Here is a 21,565-nt window from a genome sequence, read left to right on the forward strand (position 1 = left end):
GAACTGAGTTTTTCAAATGAGTGGCTTTATTTGTTACAACAGATAATCCCAATAGGCTTTAGTGCAATACAGTCACTTTCAATAAATACTGTCAACAGAGATAGTTAAAAGTTTGTGCACAAAAGAAGCAGGTAAATCAGACGAGACCTTTGTATGGAAGGGATACGGTACATTAAATTCTTTATTTTTTTTTTGTAATACTGTGGCCAGTCATTAATCTGAAGATTTCATGTGTCATTTTATTGAAGTGTTATCTTAGTCTTTACACAAATGCCATGTAAACAAGTTGCTGACTGTTCTTTCTCGGAATTGTACGGAACCTTCTGTGTGTACACCTCAATCCCTTTGAAATGTTGGTCTGTGTCTGAGGCATGACGTTACAGCTGAAGGGACCGTTGTAAATTCATGTAGAGACGGAACACTTCTGACAGCAGCTTGATGAAGCATGGTCTCGGGGACCAAGTGTCCAGTCGCCACTGCTGAGGATGAGGAAGGGTGGCCTTGCTGGATGGCTTGCTAGGCAGCGTTCCCCATTGATAGCAGAATGCCACTGGTCCCCGCGATCCTTCTAGAGCCCGCTGCTCAGTTGGCACCGCTTTCTTACTCTTCCTGAAGTTGTGTTTTAGGAGCTCCGGGGACCTGACTTCTCCCCAACAGCTGCCATCACGGCTCCTTGGCAGGCGGAGGTGTCGCAGATGCCAGGAGGCCCCTGAGCGCCGACGGCACCAGGAAGGCCAGGATCGCCGGGGAGCCCAGGCTCACCATGAGCCCCATCTCGGCCGTCTTTGCTGATGCCGGGCACGCCTTGCGGTCCTTGAGAGCCACCAGGAAGGTGAGTGGAGACATAGAAAGGGGACAGCAGTGGAGTGTCCGTTAAGCCAACCCAACACTTGTGTTTCTCTAGCTCATTTCTTAACTCTGGGAGGGGCCCAAGGGAGGTGCACTCAGGCTGGAGAACAGCGAGGGCAGAGGCCTCGCGTGGGGAGGATGGGCCCAGGGTGCGGGAGTCGGGGTTCTGTCCTAAGCAGGGCAGCGTGGAGTGAGTCAGTCGGTGCTGTGTGAGGAATGGGTCTTGGGTGAGGGATGGGGTGCTGTCGATGAGGGTGGTAGTCATGGGGGTGGACTGTGTGGGGGCACCTGAGCAGGTGGACAGCAGGTGGAAGCAGAGGAGGTCAGCAGAGGAGAAAGCAGGAGCCGGGGGTGCTGATGGGTGTGTGTTGAGGTGGCCCCAGCATGTACCCTCCCCCACCAGAAGGCGCAGAAGGGAACACGGCTGGGGCTGCCCTCCTCCCTCTTGGCAGAGCATTTATATTTGACATGAAAAATGCCAACACCCAGGGTACACGTGGGTCAATTAAGAGAAAATTCTGTTGGAACTGAACTGAAATACCTGACGGCTTTACTTGAATAGAATCTAACTGAATCTACTTCAACACAGGGTGATTAATTCATTGATTCAGCTTTTCCATATAAAAGTGGTTACCGAAACAGCTTCTGACCCCGCCTCTAAGAATGCTTTGCCAAGAGAAAGAAGTTGTTCCATTAGAAGGCGATGAAGTGTGCTCATCCCCCAGATGTGCCTGTGTGACGTTAGTGACAGTGGTCTCATACCTTGCAGCCCTTGGTCTCCGTCAGGCCCATCCAGGCCCTCGCCAGCTGAGCCTTTGTCTCCTCTGTCACCCTGGTTTCCTGTTAAGAGCAAGTGACATAATCATATGCTTAGAAGCTCTGATTCAAGTTCAAAGAGAGACTGGCTGTGGTGAGTGGTGATCTGCCTTCTTACAAGCAGGGTGCCTGCTTTCTAAGCTTTTTACTGAATCAAAACACATTTAGAAAAGGACACGCAGCAAAATGTCGGGCTCAATGTCACCCACTTGTGTGATTCCCCAGTATCAGAGCATCACTCTCAGACTTTTAGCTTGTTCAGTCTGAGCGTTTACCCTGTATTCCTATGTTCAACATGAGTTTTGACAGTTATTCAAGGTGTTTTCAAACACCCCCTGAACTGTGTTCTCTGCTCCCTCGCTCCTGGCTGCTTTTGGTCTCTGTGGCACCTGGAAGGTGCGCTAAGGCCCGCTGCGAGCACCCGCTGGCTGCCTGTGCCTTGTGTGATGCTGGCTGTAAGACCTGGGGATGTTCTGGGGAAACTGAGCCTCTTGTCCACATAGTGATGCTGCTTGAGGCAGACAGCTGGGCTGGCGGCATCTGTCCTGCCTGATGCTAAAAGCAGTGACACCAGTTTCTTTTCAACTGTTGTTTGTCATTTTTCCCATCACAGAAGGTAGGACACCTGCAAAGGACTAGGAGCCCCAGGGCTGGGCAGTCAGGGCCTCCCATGGGTCCTGGGCTTTCCCGGCCCCTATAGCTCCCTGACTCATTTTGTCCTGGGGAGATGGACGCCCAGCAGTGACAGTGGCATCTGCCTGAGGACCTACAGAATATGTTCTCTTTTAACTCAAACAATAACGCTCAGGCGTCCCTAGCCCGAGGCAGGCACCCCAGGGAGCACAATGACCCTGCAGCCGAATGGCTGCCTCCACTGAGTCCTGTCACACTGTTTTTCTGAAAATCCATAAAAGTGATGAATGCTGTTTCTGAATTTTATTTTCAACAGTCTTAAAGGCACTCAGATCCCTATTTGGATAAAACCTTGTTGGTCTGTCTTTGGGGGGAACCATCCCCCACTGCAGACAGTGACATCTCCAAGACAACAGGAAGCTGTCTGACAGTGGACTTCAGCCTGCCGGGGAAGAGAAGGGCATCTGAAAGCATTTGCCCTCCAGTGCTGAAAATATTCTCAATGTCTTTACGGTAACGAAAGGATACCACTAATTACAGTAGCGATTTCATCTCCTGAAGTATTTAAACTTAACCTCACAGATGAAGAAAGGAACTCACAGAAGTAAGTTTTGTTTTTCTTAAGCTGTTTTTCAGAAATAGAAAATTATTTGGTTAATAAGTTTGGAACGACCTAGCAGCAATGAGAGGTCTAAATCCTGAATTTGGGCTGGGACGCTAGCTGACCTGAGACAGTCAGACTGGTGGCAGAGGATGTATAATGAACCAAGTATTCAAGGCCTTTTTTAGAAGAGGTTAAATGGCCAAGCAGTTCCCTCAGCCGTGTTACTGTGTGGGCACTGAGCTTCCCTCGACGGCACCACGGCAGGGGGTCAAGGTTTCCGCCTCTTTCTAAATTACCTCTCCTAGTTCTTAAGATGCATTTCTCAATTTCATTAACTTTTGCCTTTTGCCACAGAAAATGTTCACACATGCCAGTTTTCATTACAGGATCTGTTCTTACGTATAAATGAGGCTCCTGTTGGTTCATTCCTCACATTCTTCTCAGCCCGTCCTCCCCCAAATGTTGTTCTAATGAAACTTGAGGAGAACATCACATTTTGGAAAATGTTGTCATACCCTTGGGTTTAATAAGGAGCTGGGCCCCAAAGCATGAAGGGCTATACCCAAGGCATTTCTAGCAATGGCTTAACCTCTGGGGCTTTTTTAGAGGAGCCCATGGGGAGGGGATGGGAGGAGAGGGGAGGGGAAGGGTGGGGTCCCTGAGGATTCGTGTCAGTTTCCCCTGTGGGCCTCTTCCCTGCCCTCTCCCCATAAGGGAGCATCTCAACGTGGAGACTCTGCGCGGAGATACTGGTGGGGGGCTCCGGTGTGTGGCTGCGTGGTGGGGTGGGCTGCACTCACCTCTGGGTCCAGGGTCTCCAAGCTCTCCTGTGGGACCTCGGTATCCAGGGGGCCCTCGAGCCCCGGGGTGACCAATGGAGCCTGGGGGGCCTGGGGGGCCCGGGGGGCCAGCAGGACCCGGGCGCCCGATGGAGCCTGGTGCTAGGGGCTTCCTCAGGTGCGCGGCCAGCTGCGCAATTTGTTCTTTTGGAAAACAAAGATCAGGCATGTATTCATCAGAAGTGTGTTACATGAAGTGTGAACATACTGCCCTTCAAAGAAAGCTTGTTCGTTGACTGCAAAGGGCTATAACTGCTTTAGGTCTGTGAGAAATGGTGTCAGTATGCTGTCTGTGAGAAATGCCGAAGAGCAAATCACAGCCCTAAGAAATGCTGAGGGGAAGGAGCCCACCCAGTGCAGACCCCAGGGACACCAGCAGTGGGCTTGGCTGGAAGGTGATGGAGGGTGGGGATGAGGGTGGGGTGGAGGTGAGGCTGGGGATGGCAGGGGTGGCGGTGGGGTAAGGGTGAGGCTGGGGGGGTGGGGTGAGGGTGAGGCTGGGGGTGAGGAGGTGGTGTCAGGGATGGGGATGGGGTGAGGGTGAGGCTGGGGGTGAGGATAGGACCTGGCTGGGGGTGGGTGAGGCTACAGGCACTGTGGACCAGGCAGGGTGGGGTGGGATGGAGGACACTCACCACTGACCAGCCCCCCGCACAGCTCCCTGATGTGTTGCTCGCTGGCTTCTTTCCCCTGAAATTCACCCCCAAATCCATTATCATATTGGGGGGCCCACTGGCTTCTCTTTGGGGCACGTCCACTAACACCAGGAACCCTGATTGTCTGGAAAGGACTTGATCCAGATCCAGGAAGAGCCCGACACAGTGGAGCACTGGCTCCCAGGGGACACGTACCGGGACCCCAGGTTTTCCAGTGATGCCGGGCATGCCTCGCACACCCTGGAGGCCCACGGGGCCAGGGGGGCCAGGAACGCCATCTACGCCGCTGGTGCCGTTGGGGCCCTGGATGCCCTTAGGGCCCAGCTCCCCGCGACTGCCGGACTGGAGGGAAACAGGAGCAGGGAGGGGGTCATGGCCGAGCCACCTGCAGGGGCTTCTCCCTTGGAGCTGGCAGTTTCCCCACTTCTGATCCACACGGCCATCAGTGCCCCAGAGCCAGCCTGGGGCCCCAAGGGGGCCAGGGAGCCAGTGTCTGCCAGGCACTCACCTCTCCTTTGGGGCCAACAGGGCCGCTGGGACCCTGGAAAAGAGCAGAAGGAAGTTGTGCACTTCAGTTACTCACGTGTTGTTGGCTGTGGGAACTAGTTCCCCAGGAGCCAGCTTTGCCCGTTACTAGCAAGTCACCCATGAAGCTGCTGTCTGAGTACATGACAGCATCCACAGGGGTTTCTCCTTCTTACTCTAGGTATATTTCTTTTATGTTCATAAATATTGTATATTCTTTTTATGTTTTTATATTGCTAAGATTGTATTGTAGCTACTGATGTTTTTAAACTTATTTTCCCTGAAGTGAAGTTGCTTAGTTGTGTCCGACTCTTTGCAACCCCGTGAACTGTAACCTACCAGGCTCCTCCATCCTTGGGATTTTCCAGGCAAGAATGCTGGAGTGGGTTGCTGTTTCATTCTCTGGGGGATCTTCCCGACCCAGGGATCGAAGCCGGGTCTCCTGCATTGCAGCCAGACGCTTTACCGTCTGAATCATCAGGGAAGCCACCTTATTTTCCCTAAGCAGTGTTATTAGCAGCAGTGTGCTTCTCACCCATGTTTGCTTTGTTCTCACTCTTGTTTTACAAGGTAGAGCTGAGGGTCTCCGTGGCTGAGGCCCCCCTTCTCCAGTTGTGAACCTGGGAATCTGCCTGGCAGGCTGTGGACAGTGGGCAGCAGCCGGCGGCCAGATGGCCCAGGACCCTTCCTCCACCAAGGCTGCTGTCCGGTGAGAGCCCGATGCCAACTCTGCTCCAGCCACAGCTGGTGCCCAGCACCCCAGCCGGAAAGGTTGGCTCTGAGCTACAAGGTTCTGCTGGAGACGAGGATCCTGTACTGAGCCGTTTCCAGACTTAAAGAAAGGCTTGGTCACAGAGCCAGAGACCCTTGCCATGTGGGGCCACGAAGGTCCCTGTCCCCAGACACCCTGCCTGTTCCCTTTTAGTCACCTCCTGAAGTGTGACTGTCTGTCAGTTCTATCAGCCTTTCGTTTTATCAGCTCGGTGGAAGCAGGGTTTTCTGTAGCTCAGTCTCAGCTCTGGCTAATTCATACTGAAAAGTCACAGAGGGAGTGTGGAGAGGGGGTGGGGGATAGAAGACCCACCACAGCGGACAGCACAGGTCCCACCCTCTGCCTCGGGCCTCGACTCGGCCCCACCCCCACCCCACAGACCTGCAGATGCCGCCCTCCCCGCACCCTTCCCTGCCACCCCAACATGGCGAGAGGCCGCCTGTCACACTCACCAGTTCTCCTTTATCCCCAGGAAGGCCGTCAGCACCCGCGATGCCCTGAAACAACACAATGCTGAGCTGCTGACCCCCATTTGTGGCAGGAGCTGTGCCCGAGACCCAGGCCTGGGTGCCAGGCAGACTGAGCAGAGCCTCAGGTGGGTTTGGACCATTTTAGGTGCTCTTGGTGCTCCAGAAGCGGGGGTGGTCAGCAGCAGAGCTGTGGGCCCCTCTCCCACCCTGGGCCCTCCAGAGAGAAGGTGCTGCTCCTGGGACCCAGACAGCCAGCGGGGAGCATGCCTACTCTGAGGGTCTCTGAGAAGCCCCTCAGGCCACAGGCAGCCTCTGTTGTACCCAGGAGCCAACTGACCCCGGTCTGGATGGATGCTCTGAGTTGTCAGCCTGGGGGGGCCAGGAATGGGGGAAGCGACAAAGCTGGAAGAAGGGAGGGAGAGAAGGAGGTGCCCCCAGCCCTGAAGACAGTGGCAGCCCTCCAGCTGACCTGACCACCAGTGTCTCACCTGGTCGCCCTTGGGGCCAGCAGCTCCTCCCGGGCCCTGGTCAGAAAGGGGTGATGAGCATTAGAGGATCACAGTGGGGCGGGAGAGGGGGCTGGTACCCTTCCCCGACTGGGGCACCAGGACCAGCTTGACACACAAGGGCCCCTCCTGGACACTTGGCATCCTGGCCCCTGAGCGTGACAGGAGCTTGCCCCAGCCTCCTCCCTGATGCCCTGAGCCCCCAAGTTTCAGGGACAACGGGGACCCCCCAGTGCTGACTACTGGGCACCAACACTGCCTTTGAGTGTGCTGTGGAACTGTGGGAGGTGGGATGTGGGGCATGGGGGTGCAGGGATTCCTGCTGGGACAGCACTTACCCGGTCGCCCACGCCACCTCGGAGGCCTTGGGGGCCCGGCAGGCCGGGGTCTCCTATGCTGCCCTTCCGGCCCTACAGACAAGGACCCAGCTCATCAGCTCCATAAAGGAGCCCAGTGTTGACTCTCCCCAAGCCTGGCTGGCCCACCTGGGCTCCCTGGCCCCAAACCTCACCCACCTGGAAGCCACGGATGCCAGGGGCCCCGGGGGGGCCTTGCGGGCCCAGTGCCCCCTGAAAGACAGAGGGAGAGTGTTAGTCCAGCTTCGTGTTAGTCCAGCTTCACCTCCCCTTGGGGGCTGGGCAGGCACAAGGACTGGACCCCAAGCCATCTGGCCCAGTTGCTGGGGAGGGGGCATCCTAGGGGAAGCTGGGGTAGCAGAGGTCAGGTCCTGGGACCCTGTGCATCAGCCGGACTTGGCACCAGGTACCAATTCTCCCGCTGCCCTGGGCACTGAGGCTGGTGGCGTCATTGCTGGGTCCGTGGAGGAGCCTGAGGCGGGGCTGCTCCCTCGGCCTGGTGCTGGGTGCTGGGCCTCTGCACCCTCAGCACAGTCTCAAGGACAGGATCACTGTGCCCCGGCCACCACCATGTCCCAACTTTCACAGACTCAGCCCTTTCATACTGCCAAGATGTCACCCCAGCCCACAGAGAAACAGGCCCCGAGCCCATTGCCCCCTGAGACTTCATTTTCCCAACTCACCGCTGAGCCCCTGTGTCCAGCCTCTCCACGCTCGCCGGGCATGCCAACATCTCCCTACACTCAAGAAGGGACAGAGGGTGTCAGCAGGCTCCACACACATGTGAGTAGGAAGAAAGGGCTGCAAATACTCACAGGGACACCAGGCTCTCCCGAGGGGCCGGCCTCGCCCAGCTCTCCAGGTCTGCCCTGCGGGGGAGGGGTGAACCCTGAGTGCCTGCCTGTGGGGGAGGGCCCCTTCTGCCCCCAGGACCCAGACTGCCGGCTGCGCCTTCCTCTCCCCATCCCCTGGAGAAAGCAACCACATACCAGTTCTCCTTTCTCACCCTTGGACCCTGCTCGTCCGGGGAGACCCTGTAGGTCAGAGGTCAGCACACAAGGTCAGAGGCAGAGTACCCTGAGAGTGAGGGGCTCCCGCAGCCTCCCTGGCCTTGATGCAGAGACCCCACATCCACCCCACATACATGCTCGGGGTAGATGGCCACCCAGTAGCGGCACACACTCACCGGTAGCCCGTTGGGCCCCTTCTCTCCCGGGGCACCGTGGCGACCAGCTTCTCCCTGTGGGGTTTGCGGGACACGTACTGGGGTCCTGCAGGCTGAATGCCCTGCACACCCTCCTCCTCCCTGCAGACCCCCAGGCAGGACCAACCTTCTCGCCATCGAGTCCTGGCACGCCATCCCGGCCGTCCTTGCCTGGCATGCCCTGGGGATGGGACGGTGTGAGGCGGTGGGCCCCCTCCAGGCCACGCCCTCCAGGCCCTGCCCTTCCCCACTGCCCTGTCGTGGGTCTACGCTCCTGGGCTCAGGCAGGTGGTGACCTGTGCTGCCCTCCAATCGTGCAGGTGAGGGCAGGGAGGATGCACCCAGATTCTTCACAGCACCCCAGGGAAAGTCTGCTGTGCCCACTTTACAGACCAGGAGACTGAGGCCTGGGAGCCAGGATCTGGCCTTCCTAGTCCCACAGGCTTGACCAATTTTGGAACCACAGACAGAGCCATGTGCTGGGAGGGCGGCAGGATGGCAGCCAGGGTCTCTCCCTCCCCTCCCCTCCTTTAGCTCTGCCTCCCACCACTGGCCGTGCCACCCTGTCCTCTCAGGCTGGGGTTGGGGAGGAGCCAGGGCGCCAGGGGGAAGTGTGGGTCCGGGCTGAACGTGGGCACGGGGCTAGGAGAGCCTCACAGGTCACCCACCCCGCCCCACCATGGGCTGGCAGCTGCGGACACTCACCGGCTCTCCACCAGGCCCAGACATGCCGGGGATGCCTTTAGGACCAGGCCTGCCCTAGGGGACACGGAGGGACCACAGTCAGGCCTCGGGGACTGCTCTCGCAGGTGTGTCACTGGGTCCTGGGAGGGGGGCAGGAGCCTTGCCCACCACATCCTAGACTCAGGATTGGCTGGGGACAGCTGTGGGGGCCAGGCCCAACCCTTAGCAGAAAAGGCCCACCAAGCAGGAGCTATCTTAGGGTCTTGGGGATGCTCTCAAGCTGGGGGAAGACGAGATGGGTGTGGAGACAGTCACTTCAACGACCTGATTATCAGATGCCTGATTATCTCAGTGTCACTTAACCCGAGAGTCGTGTTTTCTGTTGCTCCATCTCTCAGCTGGGCAGTCCTGGCACAAGGTCAGGCCTCACAGCCCAGGGCCTCTTGATGGACATCAGTGGTCCTCTGGCCCCTGCCCGGCCACTCCCAAGAGGAGCTTGTTAGGTGACAGTAGCTTCAAGGAGCCACAGGGGAAACAAGGCCGGGGGCTCCTGGGGAAGCTACCTGGGCTGGGGGGAAGGCTTTTCTCCCCAGGCCGGCCCTGGCACTACCCAGGGGCTCCCCCTACCTCCACAGGAGGGCAGCCGCCCCAGGCCTCCCTGGACTTGCTGTCTGTGTGCCTCCCCCACCCCCATGGACCAGGTTCTGCCCAGGAAGGACCCAGAGAACCCAGGTTCTCTCACTTACAAGGTCGCCCTTGGGGCCGCGGAACCCCTCTGGGCCCCTCTCTCCTCTGTCGCCCTGCAGTAACAAGGGGGGACAGGGAAAGAGTTAACAACATGGGGGGCAGGTGACACTGCTGAGGGTCGCAGAGGCCAGAGGGACCCCGACCACACCTCCACCTCACTTCATGCCTGGAAACAGGGCGCAGATCTCCCATGTGGGCCAGGCTGACTCCTCTGGGAAACTCACCCCCCCGCCAGGTGTGCCCAGTCATTCCCCTCAGGCATGCACATAGGTGCCTGCCTAGGTGTGACACGTGTCCCCCAGGTGAGCCCACAGGACAGTGAAGCCCCGGAAAGGGCTGGGGCAGCCCAGTGGGTCTGGGGAAGGCGACTGGGTGAGGAAGAGAGCAGAGAACAGAGCTGGGCCTGCAGGGGCCACCCCACCCACCCCCAGACACACACATACCGCTTTCCCAGGGGCTCCTGGGATCCCGGGGGGCCCTCGGAACCCAATGGGACCCTGTGGAGGAGAAAGACCCTGAGCCTCTCATCAGAAGCCTGAGGGCATCCCTAAAGCACCCAGGTCCATCTGGAGAGACCCTCCTAGGAGCTCCCCAGCATCAGCCCCATCAGCACCCCACTAGGGTCCCCAGGCCTCTTCCCCTCCCCACATTTGCCAAGCCCCCCCCAATGACCCCCATCTGCCCCTCCCACCCCCCTGGACCCACAAAAGCCTTCACAGGCTCCGGTTTGGGGAACCATCCAGTGAGTGGAGTCCAGAGAGCCTTGCCATGGTCACGGGTGAGGACCCACACTCACGGGGCCCACCTGACCTTTGGAGGTGGCCCCCAATGCCTCTTCACCTTGGGCTGGCCCATAGCCCCTCAAGGGCCAGATGAGCGGGGGGGTCTTGTAGACTTACCCGGTCCCCGGGGGGTCCAAGTGGCCCTGGAAGTCCTCGTAGGCCCCGTGGACCCTGCAGGGAGACAGCTGGAGCTGTAGGGCCCGGGCCAGCAGTCCCCCAGGAGTGCACACCCCCAGGAACCACGGAGACCCTGGTCTCAGGACCCCCACCCAGTCCCGTCCTGGGGGTTGGTGGACCACTCCTCATAGCCCTGAGCTGTCCACCCCACATCCTCACCTGTCCAACCCCTCTCCCTGCTCACCTGCAACCCCACGGTGCCCGGGATACCAGGGGGTCCAGGGGGGCCGGGGTCACCCTGCAAGAGAGGTGCAGAAAGTGGTGATGGGTGGTGCCAGCCCCAGCTCTCCTCCTTGCCCTCTCCTCCTACTTACTGCCCAAGCCCTAGCAGCGGGGGGTGCTGCCCTGACCTCACAGCTGTGCCTCCGAGGCCGAGGGGGCACTGGCCGTCTTCCAGAGAGGTCGCACCCTGTTCTCCCTCCCAGCAAGGACCCCAGCCCTCCCTGGACACCTCGTGGTGGGGGTCAGCCGCTCATGTGGCAGTCTGGCCACTCCCACCACGGTAGAGGGGCCCTGGTCTGCGGGTAAGGACAGACACATGTTCTCCAGGGCAGTGGCCACGAGGGAGGGGGGCAGCAGGTCTGCCCAGGCTCAAGGAACCTGTGTGAGGCCAGGTGGTGGTGGTCTGTGCAGAGACCCTGCCCCAAACCATTGGGCTCTGGCAGGTAGGCCCAGAATGGGGGGATGGGGGGTTCACAGAAGCCGCTCAGTCAGGTTGCCCCCACCTGCCCTCCTGGGAAGCAGCCAGCACCTCTCAGTCACCCCAACCCCTCACCCCAACCCCACCCCAGCGCCCGTTCCTCCCCACCCCCCTGCCAGGTTCCACCCCACGGCCGGCCTCCACCTTTTCGCCATCCTTGCCGACTTCTCCGGGCTCCCCTTTGTAGCCAGTGGGTCCCTGGAAGACAGCGGTGGGCAGACAGTCACGGCCCCACCCCCAAGCAGCCCAAACCAATTAAGCCCATCAGCTAGCTGGGGAAACCAAGGCCCTGGTGGGAGGAGCAGTGCTGGGCCAGGATGGGGTGGGGGTTTGAGACCAGCTCTCCCCATGCTGTCTCTCGATGCCCCCATCCTGGCGGGTCACCAGTGTTGAGGGGACAGGGACACAGCAAGGACCCCCAGCAGGGTGGGACCCCAGCCCCCATTGCTTCTTGCAACAGCCTTGTGACCCCACCACCCCCTGACCTCTGCCCATGTTGGGGCCCGGCCACCTCCTAGGGAGTGTTAGGGGTGGGCTGGGGTCTGTGTCAACCCTCAGTGGCTGCTCACCTTGAACCCTGGCATTCCTGGGGGCCCTGGGGGCCCTGGCGGGCAGATGGCCGGGCACTGTTGGGAAACAGAGTGGTCAGACCCCTCCCGGTCAAACAGAATAGGAGCAGGAACTGAGGTCAGAACATGGAGGCCCTGGGATGGGCCATTTGGCATGGGTGAAGGGGACCTCGGGCCACACGGGGGCCTCCTGGGGGCCGAGACAGAGCCTCATTCAGGGCCGCCGCGGGGTGCAGCGAGGCACTGCAGAGCCAGGCTGCAGCCACCAGCCCCTCGAGGCTGCCTTCACACACCCAGCTCCTATGTCTCGGCCCAGCACAGGTTCAAAGTAGCTATTCAGCAAAGTGGCTGCTGGCTTCACAAAGGGGCCTTCATCACACAGCTCGGCAGCCAGCCCTGCTCAGGGTCCCCATGGTGCATGGAGGTGCCAGAGGGAGGCGTATATGACCCTTGGGCATCCCCAGGGTCTCGGCAAGCCCAGGGCTGGTGTGGGGGCTTCTGGATCATTCCGCAGCTCATCTGGTAGAGCCAGTGATGTCACCCCCCAGTTGCTCCCAGTCATTCTCCTCTTTCCAGAAGAGCCCCTGAAGCCTCCCCAGGGACACCAACGTCAAGCCCTCAGGACACAGGTCGGGGCGAGAACGGCCAGCAGGGGCACCAGTGGGCTAGCCGGGCCAGGCCAGGCCCTCTGTTTAATAACTTACAACCGCTCCAGAGTCACTGTTCTTATGTGAGAGACAAAGCTCAACTACGAGACTGTAGCCTGAAAGTTTTTGTCTTCCCCATCAAGGCGGTCAAGCTTGCCCTGCGTGGCTAAAACCTGGCCTTCACATGCAAAGCCTGGCTGTGCCAAGGAGGAGCGGAATTGGTCAACATGTGATTTTGCTTAAATTAACTTCCATTTGCACTACCGTGCATGCCAGGGAGATGCGATGGTGCAAGGCTAGACTGTGGGGGTGGGGAGAGGGCAGCGTCGGGGGGATGCTACACCCAGAACTGGTGCCGCCTGCACTGACCCCGTTCCTAGGGAGCCCCCATCCCTGCCTTCCTGTGCTCTCCAGATGGGGGCCCCTCCCACCAAGACAGGCACCCCCACAAAAGGCTTTGAAAAGGCTGCACAAGCCCACCTGAAGATCAGTAGCACCTTCGGGAAGCACCCCTGGGTGACCCTGGAAAACAGAGATGCCAGCTTCGACACAGCCCTCCACCCTCTCCCTACAACCCGCCATGCGAGACCATCAGGGCGCTCGGGCCCCTCATCCCCCAGTACCCAGTGCCAGTTACTGCTGGCCCCTCTGCAGAGTGCGTGACAGTGACAAAAACCGTCTGCCCTTGGGGTGGGGTGGCCCCAGGCCTGAGCCCCACTAGCCCGGGTCAGCTGATGCACTGCTCCAGCCTGGCCCTAGCCCCTGTCTGGGGTATGGCCAGGACTCTCCATGCAGACATGGGTCCTGGGGCTGGCAGCCTGGGAGGCCTGAGGATGGGCACCCTGGGGACAAGGGAGTCCCACCCACCAAGCAGTCACCCATGCCTGAGACTCCCCCGAGAGCTTGAGAGCCTCTGCCTAGTACTCACAGGGGGGCCAGGAGGTCCTGGGGGGCCAGGGAGGCCTGGGAGTCCTGAGGGTCCCTGTGGGAGGGGTTATGACTTAGAAAGAGCAGGAGCAGCCCCCACCAGGGGTGAGGCGACTAGCCTCCTCCAGAGATGAGCCCCCTCACCCCCCCACCCCACCCCCATCCAGGACAATGCACTTATGGTGCCCCCCACTTGCTCGCCCCTCCCCCACCTTCTGCATCTCGAGATCCACTCTGTCCTTGGACTTCAGCCACTGAGGCCCACCAAGGAAGAGGGGAGGGAGAGGAGGGGTGCAGGGAGGAGGTGAAGGGGGCAGGGAAAGGGGAGGGAAAGCCCCCCCCCCCACAGTTGCCTTTGGGGAGTCCTGACAGTCACTCACCGGGGGGCCCCGGAGGCCAATTCCACCTGGGAGGCCGCTCACCCCTGCCTCTCCCTGGGAAGGTAAGAAGTGAGAGAGGGGGTTCTGCACCCAAGGAGCTCTGAGGACCCAGAGCAGTTCAGACTCTATCCTGTATCCCCTCGAGGACTGGCCAGCTCTCTTTAGGTACAGGGACTCTGTCTCCCCCCACCAAGCCCCACCCTCACCCTGGCTTGGGACCTGGTGACCATGTTGGCTCTGAGTGTGGTGGGCATGCTTTGGGGGGGTGGGCACGAGGGTTGTAAGTACTCACAGGAGGTCCAGGGAGGCCTTTGCCCTACAATGCCAAGAATGGGGTCAGGGCTTGCTGGGGATGGGAGGGGGTTGCCCACCACCCACCCCATCACCCTGAGCTGGTAGGGCAGTCACTGGGGATGAGAGGATACAGCCCGGATGGCACCCAGGACCGCAGAAGAAGCTGCAGAGGGGCCGCATTTGGGGAGCTTTGGGGCCCTCAAACTCCCACCAGGAGGAGACGCCAGTACTCACCCCCAGCCCAGGTGGCCCTGAGGGTCCCAGACTTCCCTGCAGGAGGAAATGAAGTGTCAGAGGGGCTGGCAGAGGCACCATGCCAGTGTGTGCAAACCCGTTCCCCTCCCTCCCAAGTCCATCTCCCCTGAGGAGGGGTTCCTATTTCACAGAAGACTAACAGCAGGCGGTGGGGGGACCTCTGATGTCTCAGGGGTCTGGGTCCAGCCCTTTACCAACAATCCTGCAGAGGAAAAGCCAGAACCTGTCCCACCTTCCTGGGAGCACTGCTGCAGGCAGGATGAACCACCAGGTGTGACCCACGCCACACAGAGGAGCTCCATAGCCGGTTCCTCCAGGAAGCCCTCCCAACTTGGCCCACAGTAGAGAGTCCCAAAGCTCCAGCAGCCACCTGCCTGTCAGCAGCACCCTCCTGGCTCTTCTCCTGCCTGCATCCCCACTTCAAGGTCCTTGTACTGGAGGCCCCTCCCCTCGTGTGTCCCAGGCTCCCAGCAGAAAAACCTGGAGCTAGCCCACTTTCTCCCACCCTCCTCCATCTCCCACACCCTCCTTGGCATCACCAAAGCACCTGCCCTCCTGAAGGCGGCCACTCTCTTCCTTGTTTCTACTTAGAAAGCTCCGTAGCCCAGTTCCCAAAGGCAGTGCTGTGTCCTGGGTCCCCCCACACCCAGCCCCTGTCCTCTGCATTCCAGGGCTGGGAAACGGTCATTTCTTCAAGTGGGGAAGGAGAGGGAGTGTTGGGTTCAGCTTTGCTCTCAGTACCACAAGAGAAGTTAGTCAACCAGAAAGAGGCTTTGGTGGACACTGGTCAGACTCAGGGGACAAGCTGGGCCATGACCATGGCCCCTCAGAGAGAGGGGCAGTGGTTCACCACGGGAAGAGGAAGGCCAGCCATGTCCCCCCGACGCCAGCCCCTCAACATGGTCTGAGGGCTGGGGCAGCTCTGACCAGATGGGGTGGGGACAGGGAACGCACCACCCTGTGTCCACCTGCCCTCCCGCCCCCTCCACCCATCAGGGGCGGGGCCCAGCCAGTCCAGTCACGGCAGCTGCCCTCAGAACCCCCACCCCGTGGACAGGCGGTGCTCAGCCAGACTGCCCCTGGCCAGGACCTCAACTCCAAGCTGAAGCCACTGAATGTGGTGCCTGCCTTACCCGTTCTCCGGGAGCGCCCTTGGGTCCAGGAGGTCCATCCTGCCCGGTCAGACCCTGGGGAGCAGATGGAAAGAGGGCTGGAGGGGTCACACAGGGAGGATGTGCCCCGCCAGGGGAAAGAGCCAGCCGTGGGCCCTTCTCTAGCTAAAGCCAGTCCAGAGAGGTCACAAAGACTAGACTGGTACCTCCTCTCACTAGCCACACCCACCGTCCACCTGATGTGCTGTGTTGGGGCGGGGGGGGGGGGGGGGGGGGATGGGGGGGCGGGGGAGGGATGGGGGGCGGGGGGGGCGGGGGGTGGGGGCAGCCGGTGGGAAGCCAGCAGCTAGAGCTCCTGCTGAAGTGGACAAGCTCAGGGAGCAGGAGAGTTCCCCTCTTGGACCCCCTCCAGTGCTCACAAAGCCCCCATCCTGGGGCCCCGCCTTAAGCTCCTGAGGACCCCTGATGCAGCCGCCAGGGGCTCGGAGGGGACTGGATAATGGGTCTTTGTTCCCAGAGAAGTGAAAGCTGGCGGGACTTTCGCCCCTCCTGTGTGCTGGCGCTGTCGTCTGGCGGACAGGGCCAGACACTGACAGGTCTGGGATGGAGGCCAAGGGACCCCGCTGGGGGACCTCCGGAGACCCTCTTGGGCCAGGCTCTCCTATTTGAGCTGGCCCAGCTGGAGAGAAGCAATTAAGCCTGACTCCTGGGTGCTGAGATGTAGCCCCTCCAGGCGAGAGGGGCGAGGGCTCGCAGGAGGAGAGGAGAGGAGGGGGAGGGGAGGGAGGGAGGAGCGGGCACACTCACATCCACGCCAGGCAGTCCAGGCAGCCCGGCCTCCCCTGGCTTCCCTGGCTTCCCTGGGGCCCCTTTTGGTCCCTGTGGGGGGAAAGGGCAGAGGCATGACAGAAGCTGAGCCAGAGAGTAGCCTTCACCAAGAAGAGAGACGTCCTCCAGTGGGGCCCGAGGAGGGCCTCTCCACCAGAGCCCTGCCCCCATGCTGCCCGCAGACCCTGGCCCGGCTGCCCGCCTTCACTGGCGCCTCCTCCAGCGGCCCCCTACCCGTCTTTGGCCACATCTGTGTGATACTCACCTGGACCCTTCAGCCTTCCCAGTGAAGGGCTGAGGTACCCTCTGTGAGCCTAGAGCCCTTAATTCCTGGCCTGAACAGCTTCAGGAGGGTCACTTGTGGGACCTCTGACAAGCTGGAAGTGCAGGGTTGTGTTGACCCCTCCCCTGGCCGGAACAAGCTCCAAAAGCCGGACCCTGCCCTGAGAGGCACCAAGTCCCACCTACTCCCCTCCCACCCCTTTCTGCTCTGCCCCTTCTCCCAGGCCTCCCCTTTGGTGACCCAGGGCCCAGCGTGATGGGAAGGGATGTCAATGAGCCCTCTGTTATAGGCCCACCCCTCCCCTCCAGACTAGGAGGCCATCCCCACACCCCCAACCCCCCCCCCCCTACACACACACACACACAGCCCACACCGCAGCCAGGACACTCACCACAGGCCCAGGAAGACCAGGAGGACCAACTTCTCCCTGCAGAGGGGACATGCCCACGTGACCAAGCATCCCTAGGGAGCAGAGCTGGGACAGAGGAGGCTCCAGAAGACAAGATGGAGCCCCTCATCCTGTTGTCCACACCGGTGGGCCCTTCCCTTCCAGGGGCAGGCACAGCAGTGGGTGGTGGGGAGAGGGCAGGTGGTGGGGAGAGGGGTTAGCTGGACAGATTGGGGCTTTTGAGCCTACTTTGAGGGCACAGGAACACCCCAGAAATGATGGGAGGCATCAAGAAGCCCACTCCTCCACCTGCCTGAAACCTAGTCAGAGGTGGCAGCCCCCACACTCACAGAGGAAGGCACCCCAGCACCCCTCCCCTCTGATGACCACCCAAAGCTTCCAGGCCAGGTATTATGTAGAAACATCTCTAGAGGGAACAATGGGGCCTGGCTCCTATCGGCTGCAGAGCCTTGGGGTACAAGGGGCCCAGCCCCACCAGGAGGAGAGGCTGCCTGGGTCCAGGGCCCAACACTGCTGCACTAGGCAATGGCCCTTCGGAGGGGGTGGAAGGAGGGAGACTTGGGCCATCAAGAGCCGGGCAGGCCCCTGGGACTCAAGGAGCTGAGAACTGGTCAAGGCGGCTCCACCGGGGAACAGCACTGGTGAGGAGAGGCCTGGAGGGCCTTAACTTTCATGGCCTGGCTGGGTCTCTCTGGGTCCAGGGCTCTCACCCCACCTGGATCTGGGGGCAGGCTGTGGGGTCTCATCTGCTTCCACACGGCCAGGGCTACACTTAGGCTGGGGCACCTTGAAGATGACAGGCCCCCAGCCCCTTCAAGGCTGGCTCCAACCTCTAGTAGCCACGGAGACCCTGCTAGGGGCATAGGCCCCATGCCTGGGCCTTTATCTCCAGAAAAGAGGAGTGTGGGCCCTCTAGGGACCCAGAGACACATGCCTCAGGGCCCACACTTCCAACCCAAAGAGCACTTCACAGCCACCCCCACCTGTTCTGGGGAGACAACCCCTGAGGGGTCCACTCCAAGAAGGAACAAGGATCATTTGTCCCATTTCACATCCCACAGGGGTGCTCATCACCCCCAACATCACCCCATCTCTGGGAGGGGTCTCCATCAGGCCAGGGGCTCAGGGAGTTTGGGACCAGAGTGAGAACCCCACAGAAGTTCCCCCATCATCCCCCCCAAACTCACATCAATGCCATCCTTGCCTGGCTTCCCGGGTGGCCCTTGGGGACCAGGGGGGCCTCGAGGTCCCACTTTCTGAAATGGAGAAACATCATCAGGTGGTGGCACCCCATGCTCTCCCACTGCGGGTCCCCCTGGTTGGCCCTGGGGTTAGCCTGACAGAGCACCCCCTCCTCCCAGTCCGGAGAAGAGCTTGGGCCTGTGCAGAGGCCTGCACCGGCCCCTTCCCTCATTCCCCTTCAGACCCCCGGGCTGTTGCAGTGTCCCCTGCAACCTTGCTGGGCCAAGAGGGGCCACGTCCGAGGCCCATGAGGAACAAAGGCCACATTGTGTGTCTCTAGTGGAGACGCAGCTCTGGCACCACACCTGCTGGGTGAGGACGGGGCAGTCCCTGAACTCATCCCCAGGGTGTCCCCCTCCCCGTGGGGGCTCAGCCGGGCAATGGTGAGCCTGTGCTCAGGTGGTGCAGAAACTTTGCAGTGACAAGACTGTGCCCACCATCCCCAAGTGCCCCGGAATTCCTGGCTCCTTCCCTGACTCAGGGAGACTGGCTACAGGGGGCAAGTGGGGAGCTTATTCCCTGGCTGCGCTGCTCAACAGGTGACCACAGAGCCACAGACCCCCACCCTAGCTGCATTCAAAGGCGAGCCCCATATGCCCCGGGTCCCATGCTCACCTGTGCCTCGGTCAAGTTTATGGTGGCGGCCAGCAGCTGCCCCAGCAGCAGCAGGGCCAGGGTGGGGGCTCCGGCCATGGCTGCAGTTGCACTCTGAGAGGAGCTGGCGGCGGAGGCAGGGGCCTCGAGCTGGGCTCGGCGGGCGGGGCTGGTGGTGGGCCGGCCAGACACCAGTTCCCGCCCCGCCGGCCCTCGCACAAGCCCCCCATTCAGCCACCCCACCTGGGTGGGCGGGGGCTTCTGCATCGCCCCACTCCCTGCTGAGCCAGCCAGGGAAAAAAGAAACCCAGTGGTATTTTTGGGGCCAGCCTCTGAGTTAAAATTATCCTGGGACCGGTGAGTTACACACACACACCTTTCAGCAAAAGAGAAAGAGGCTCTTTTCTCACTTGGTCCTGCACCAGGGTGTGGAGGGAGAGCCTCACACTGAAGGCTCCTTTGAAGAAGGGGCAGTCCTGGTCCTGTCAAGGGGCTGACCAAGTCACATTCTCCTCCCTGGGGTCCTGAGAGGGACCCCACTGCCCAAGGCCCAGGAAGTCCTTCAGAGAGAGTGAACACATCTGTGCCAGGGACCAGACAGGGCCCACCAAGGACCCCAGTCCTTGCCGTGAGCAGAGGTCCAGGGCCATGCCTGCCAGGCTGGAACTCCCCTCACTGGGGCCCTCACCCCAAACTTTAACTGTACTGAGTAGTCCATGCACCTGAACCAGCGCTGGCAAAGGCCAGACCGTCACCCGGCACTGCCACCCCAAGAAGAAAGCGGGGGCCCCAGAGAGAAAGGAAGTGCCCCCGTGACCCCAGGCTCAAGAGAAACACAGTGGACAGGGGCTGGCTGCTCCTTTCTCACAAGCTGGGCGAGCTGTGCTTCACCTGGAAACACATGGGGACAGCAGGGTGAGGGGCAGCACCTGAGGCCAGGGGCAGTCAATGTCCCCCAGGGGGATACTCAAACATCCAGGTCACCTCAGAGCCCCGATTTCTCAGAATCCCCAGCTCCCCCCTGCTGGTGTCAGAATCTTTAGAATTTCCTGGGAAATAAGGCTTCAGAATTTCTGCAGGAGGCAACTCAGAGCTTCTGAGTTGATGGAGGAGGTGCGTGGAGGCAGACCACACAGTTAAGAACCTCCCTTCCCTTCCCTATTGGGTTTATCTGTGAGCCGCTCATCAGGCTTGGCCACACCCTCCAGTCTTTGTTCAGTTGCTAAGTTATGTGCGACCCTTTGTGACCCCATAGACTATAGCACGCCAGGCTCCTCTGTCCTCCACTATCTCCTGGAGTTTGCTCAAATTCATGTCCACTGAGTTGGTGATGCTATCTAACCATCTCATCCTCTGCCGCCCCCTTCTCTTTTTGCCTCTAAAGGGAGGGATAATTATATCAGGAAGGGACAAGAGAATCTCCAAAATTCCTGCCTTCTAGGAATCATCCTAGTTTCCCTGGTGGCTCAGAGGTTAAAACGTCTGCCTCCAATGCGGGAGACCCGGGTTCGACCCCTGGGCCGGGAAGATCCCCTGGAGAAGGAAATGGCAATCCACTCCAGTATTCTTGCCTGGAGAATCCCATGGACGGAGAAGCCTAGTAGGTTACAATCCACGGGGTCGCTAAGAGTTGGACACGACTGAGCGACTTCACCTTAGGAGTCATCCTAGGACATCCTCACAGAGGCAGGGTGAGGCTGTGGGACTGGGGGCGGGGCAAGCCACTCTATGCCACCCCTACTGACAGGGCTTCTCGCCCGACCCCCCCCTTCCTCCTGTACTTCCATGCCTGACACGCAGGGGCACCAGAGCGCTCCTGCTGGACCAGACTTGGGGAAGCCTTGCTGTGAAGTCAAGGAGAGACAGGGTGCCTGGAATCCCGTTCCCCAATCCTAGCCCCACGCAGACCCTCCCACCTGCTGCCAGGAAACACCCTCCCTTGGAGAGCAGTCCCTGTCTTGAAGCCCCAATAGCCACAGTGGCCTGGGGAGAGGCCAGGGGGCCAGCTTCACATCTACCGGCCAGTGTCCAGGGTTACTGCCCACCTGTCTTGGGCCATCACTCTCCCTGAAGCTTGCAGGTCAGGTGGGTCTGAACGGCCTGCCAGCCTATCACCATGTCCCGCTGCTGGGCACAGATACTCCCCTCCCCCAGGGTTGCTCCAACGGGGTCTTCTCCTTCCAGGCTCCAAGCTTTTCCATCTGAACCTGAGCCCGATAATGGTCTGGATAAGGACCCTGACCCCTGGGGTCACTGTATGGCCCGCACTAGCCCCAACAAGTGACTTTAAGTTTGTCCATCTCCCCCCGCCCCCACACACAGGACAGGAGCTGTCGGGGGAGCATGTTAGCGGGACACAGGTCCCAGCTCCCAACTCACAGAATGAACTAGGCTCCCTCCCCCTGCCCCCTACCCCCAGGTGTGACCTCCATCACTTCCACGTGTCAGGATGGAAGAGGTCAGTCCTGGCCAGGGGACAAAGCCAGGCTGAGGGCAGCATGCCCTGTGGGTTGGGGGTTGCTGAAGGAGGGGTGCACTCTGTTCCCATGCCAGTTTAGAGGGCCCAGGGTCCCTGTGTAGAGGACCCATGGGCTGAGGGGCGGCTGTGGCTGCCAGGGTGGGGACAGAGGGGCAGGGCCATGGAACCACCATAGAGCTTGTGCTCCGAGGTGCGTCACAGAACCCCAGATCAGGGCACACCCGAC

The 21,565-nt window shown here is 60.3% G+C and overlaps 1 protein-coding gene across 1 annotated transcript; it reads right to left on the reverse strand.

Annotated features, from left to right (window-relative positions):
* Nucleotides 1-622: 622 nt before the first annotated feature.
* On the reverse strand, nt 623-18,959 carry COL9A3 (collagen type IX alpha 3 chain). The gene is made up of 32 exons (XM_052651056.1): nt 18,882-18,959; nt 18,212-18,280; nt 17,007-17,042; nt 16,312-16,383; nt 15,526-15,579; nt 14,372-14,407; nt 14,136-14,159; nt 13,844-13,897; nt 13,465-13,518; nt 13,017-13,058; nt 11,890-11,946; nt 11,465-11,518; nt 10,805-10,858; nt 10,561-10,614; nt 10,105-10,158; nt 9,661-9,714; nt 8,936-8,989; nt 8,358-8,411; nt 8,213-8,266; nt 8,016-8,060; nt 7,842-7,895; nt 7,710-7,763; nt 7,186-7,239; nt 7,009-7,080; nt 6,653-6,688; nt 6,147-6,191; nt 4,906-4,938; nt 4,593-4,739; nt 4,377-4,431; nt 3,703-3,885; nt 1,612-1,689; nt 623-813 (listed from the first exon to the last, which is right to left on the reverse strand). Exons 1-32 carry the CDS (start codon nt 18,957-18,959, stop codon nt 623-625), a joined length of 2,055 nt encoding a protein of 684 aa, XP_052507016.1.
* Nucleotides 18,960-21,565: the final 2,606 nt, after the last annotated feature.

This window comes from Budorcas taxicolor, chromosome 13, assembly GCF_023091745.1.
Source record: "Budorcas taxicolor isolate Tak-1 chromosome 13, Takin1.1, whole genome shotgun sequence".
Taxonomy (NCBI): Eukaryota; Metazoa; Chordata; class Mammalia; order Artiodactyla; family Bovidae; genus Budorcas; species Budorcas taxicolor.

Coding starts and splice junctions, on each gene's coding strand:
- COL9A3 (XM_052651056.1), bottom strand. CDS start 18,959: ATGGCCGGAGCCCCCACCCTGGCCCTGCTGCTGCTGGGGCAGCTGCTG. Junction 11,947..13,016: donor AAGGTGCTACTGATCTTCAG/GTGGGCTTGTGC, acceptor GTTTCCCAACAG/TGCCCGGCCATCTGCCCGCC. Junction 6,689..7,008: donor GAGGTGGCGTGGGCGACCGG/GTAAGTGCTGTC, acceptor CTTTCTGACCAG/GGCCCGGGAGGAGCTGCTGG.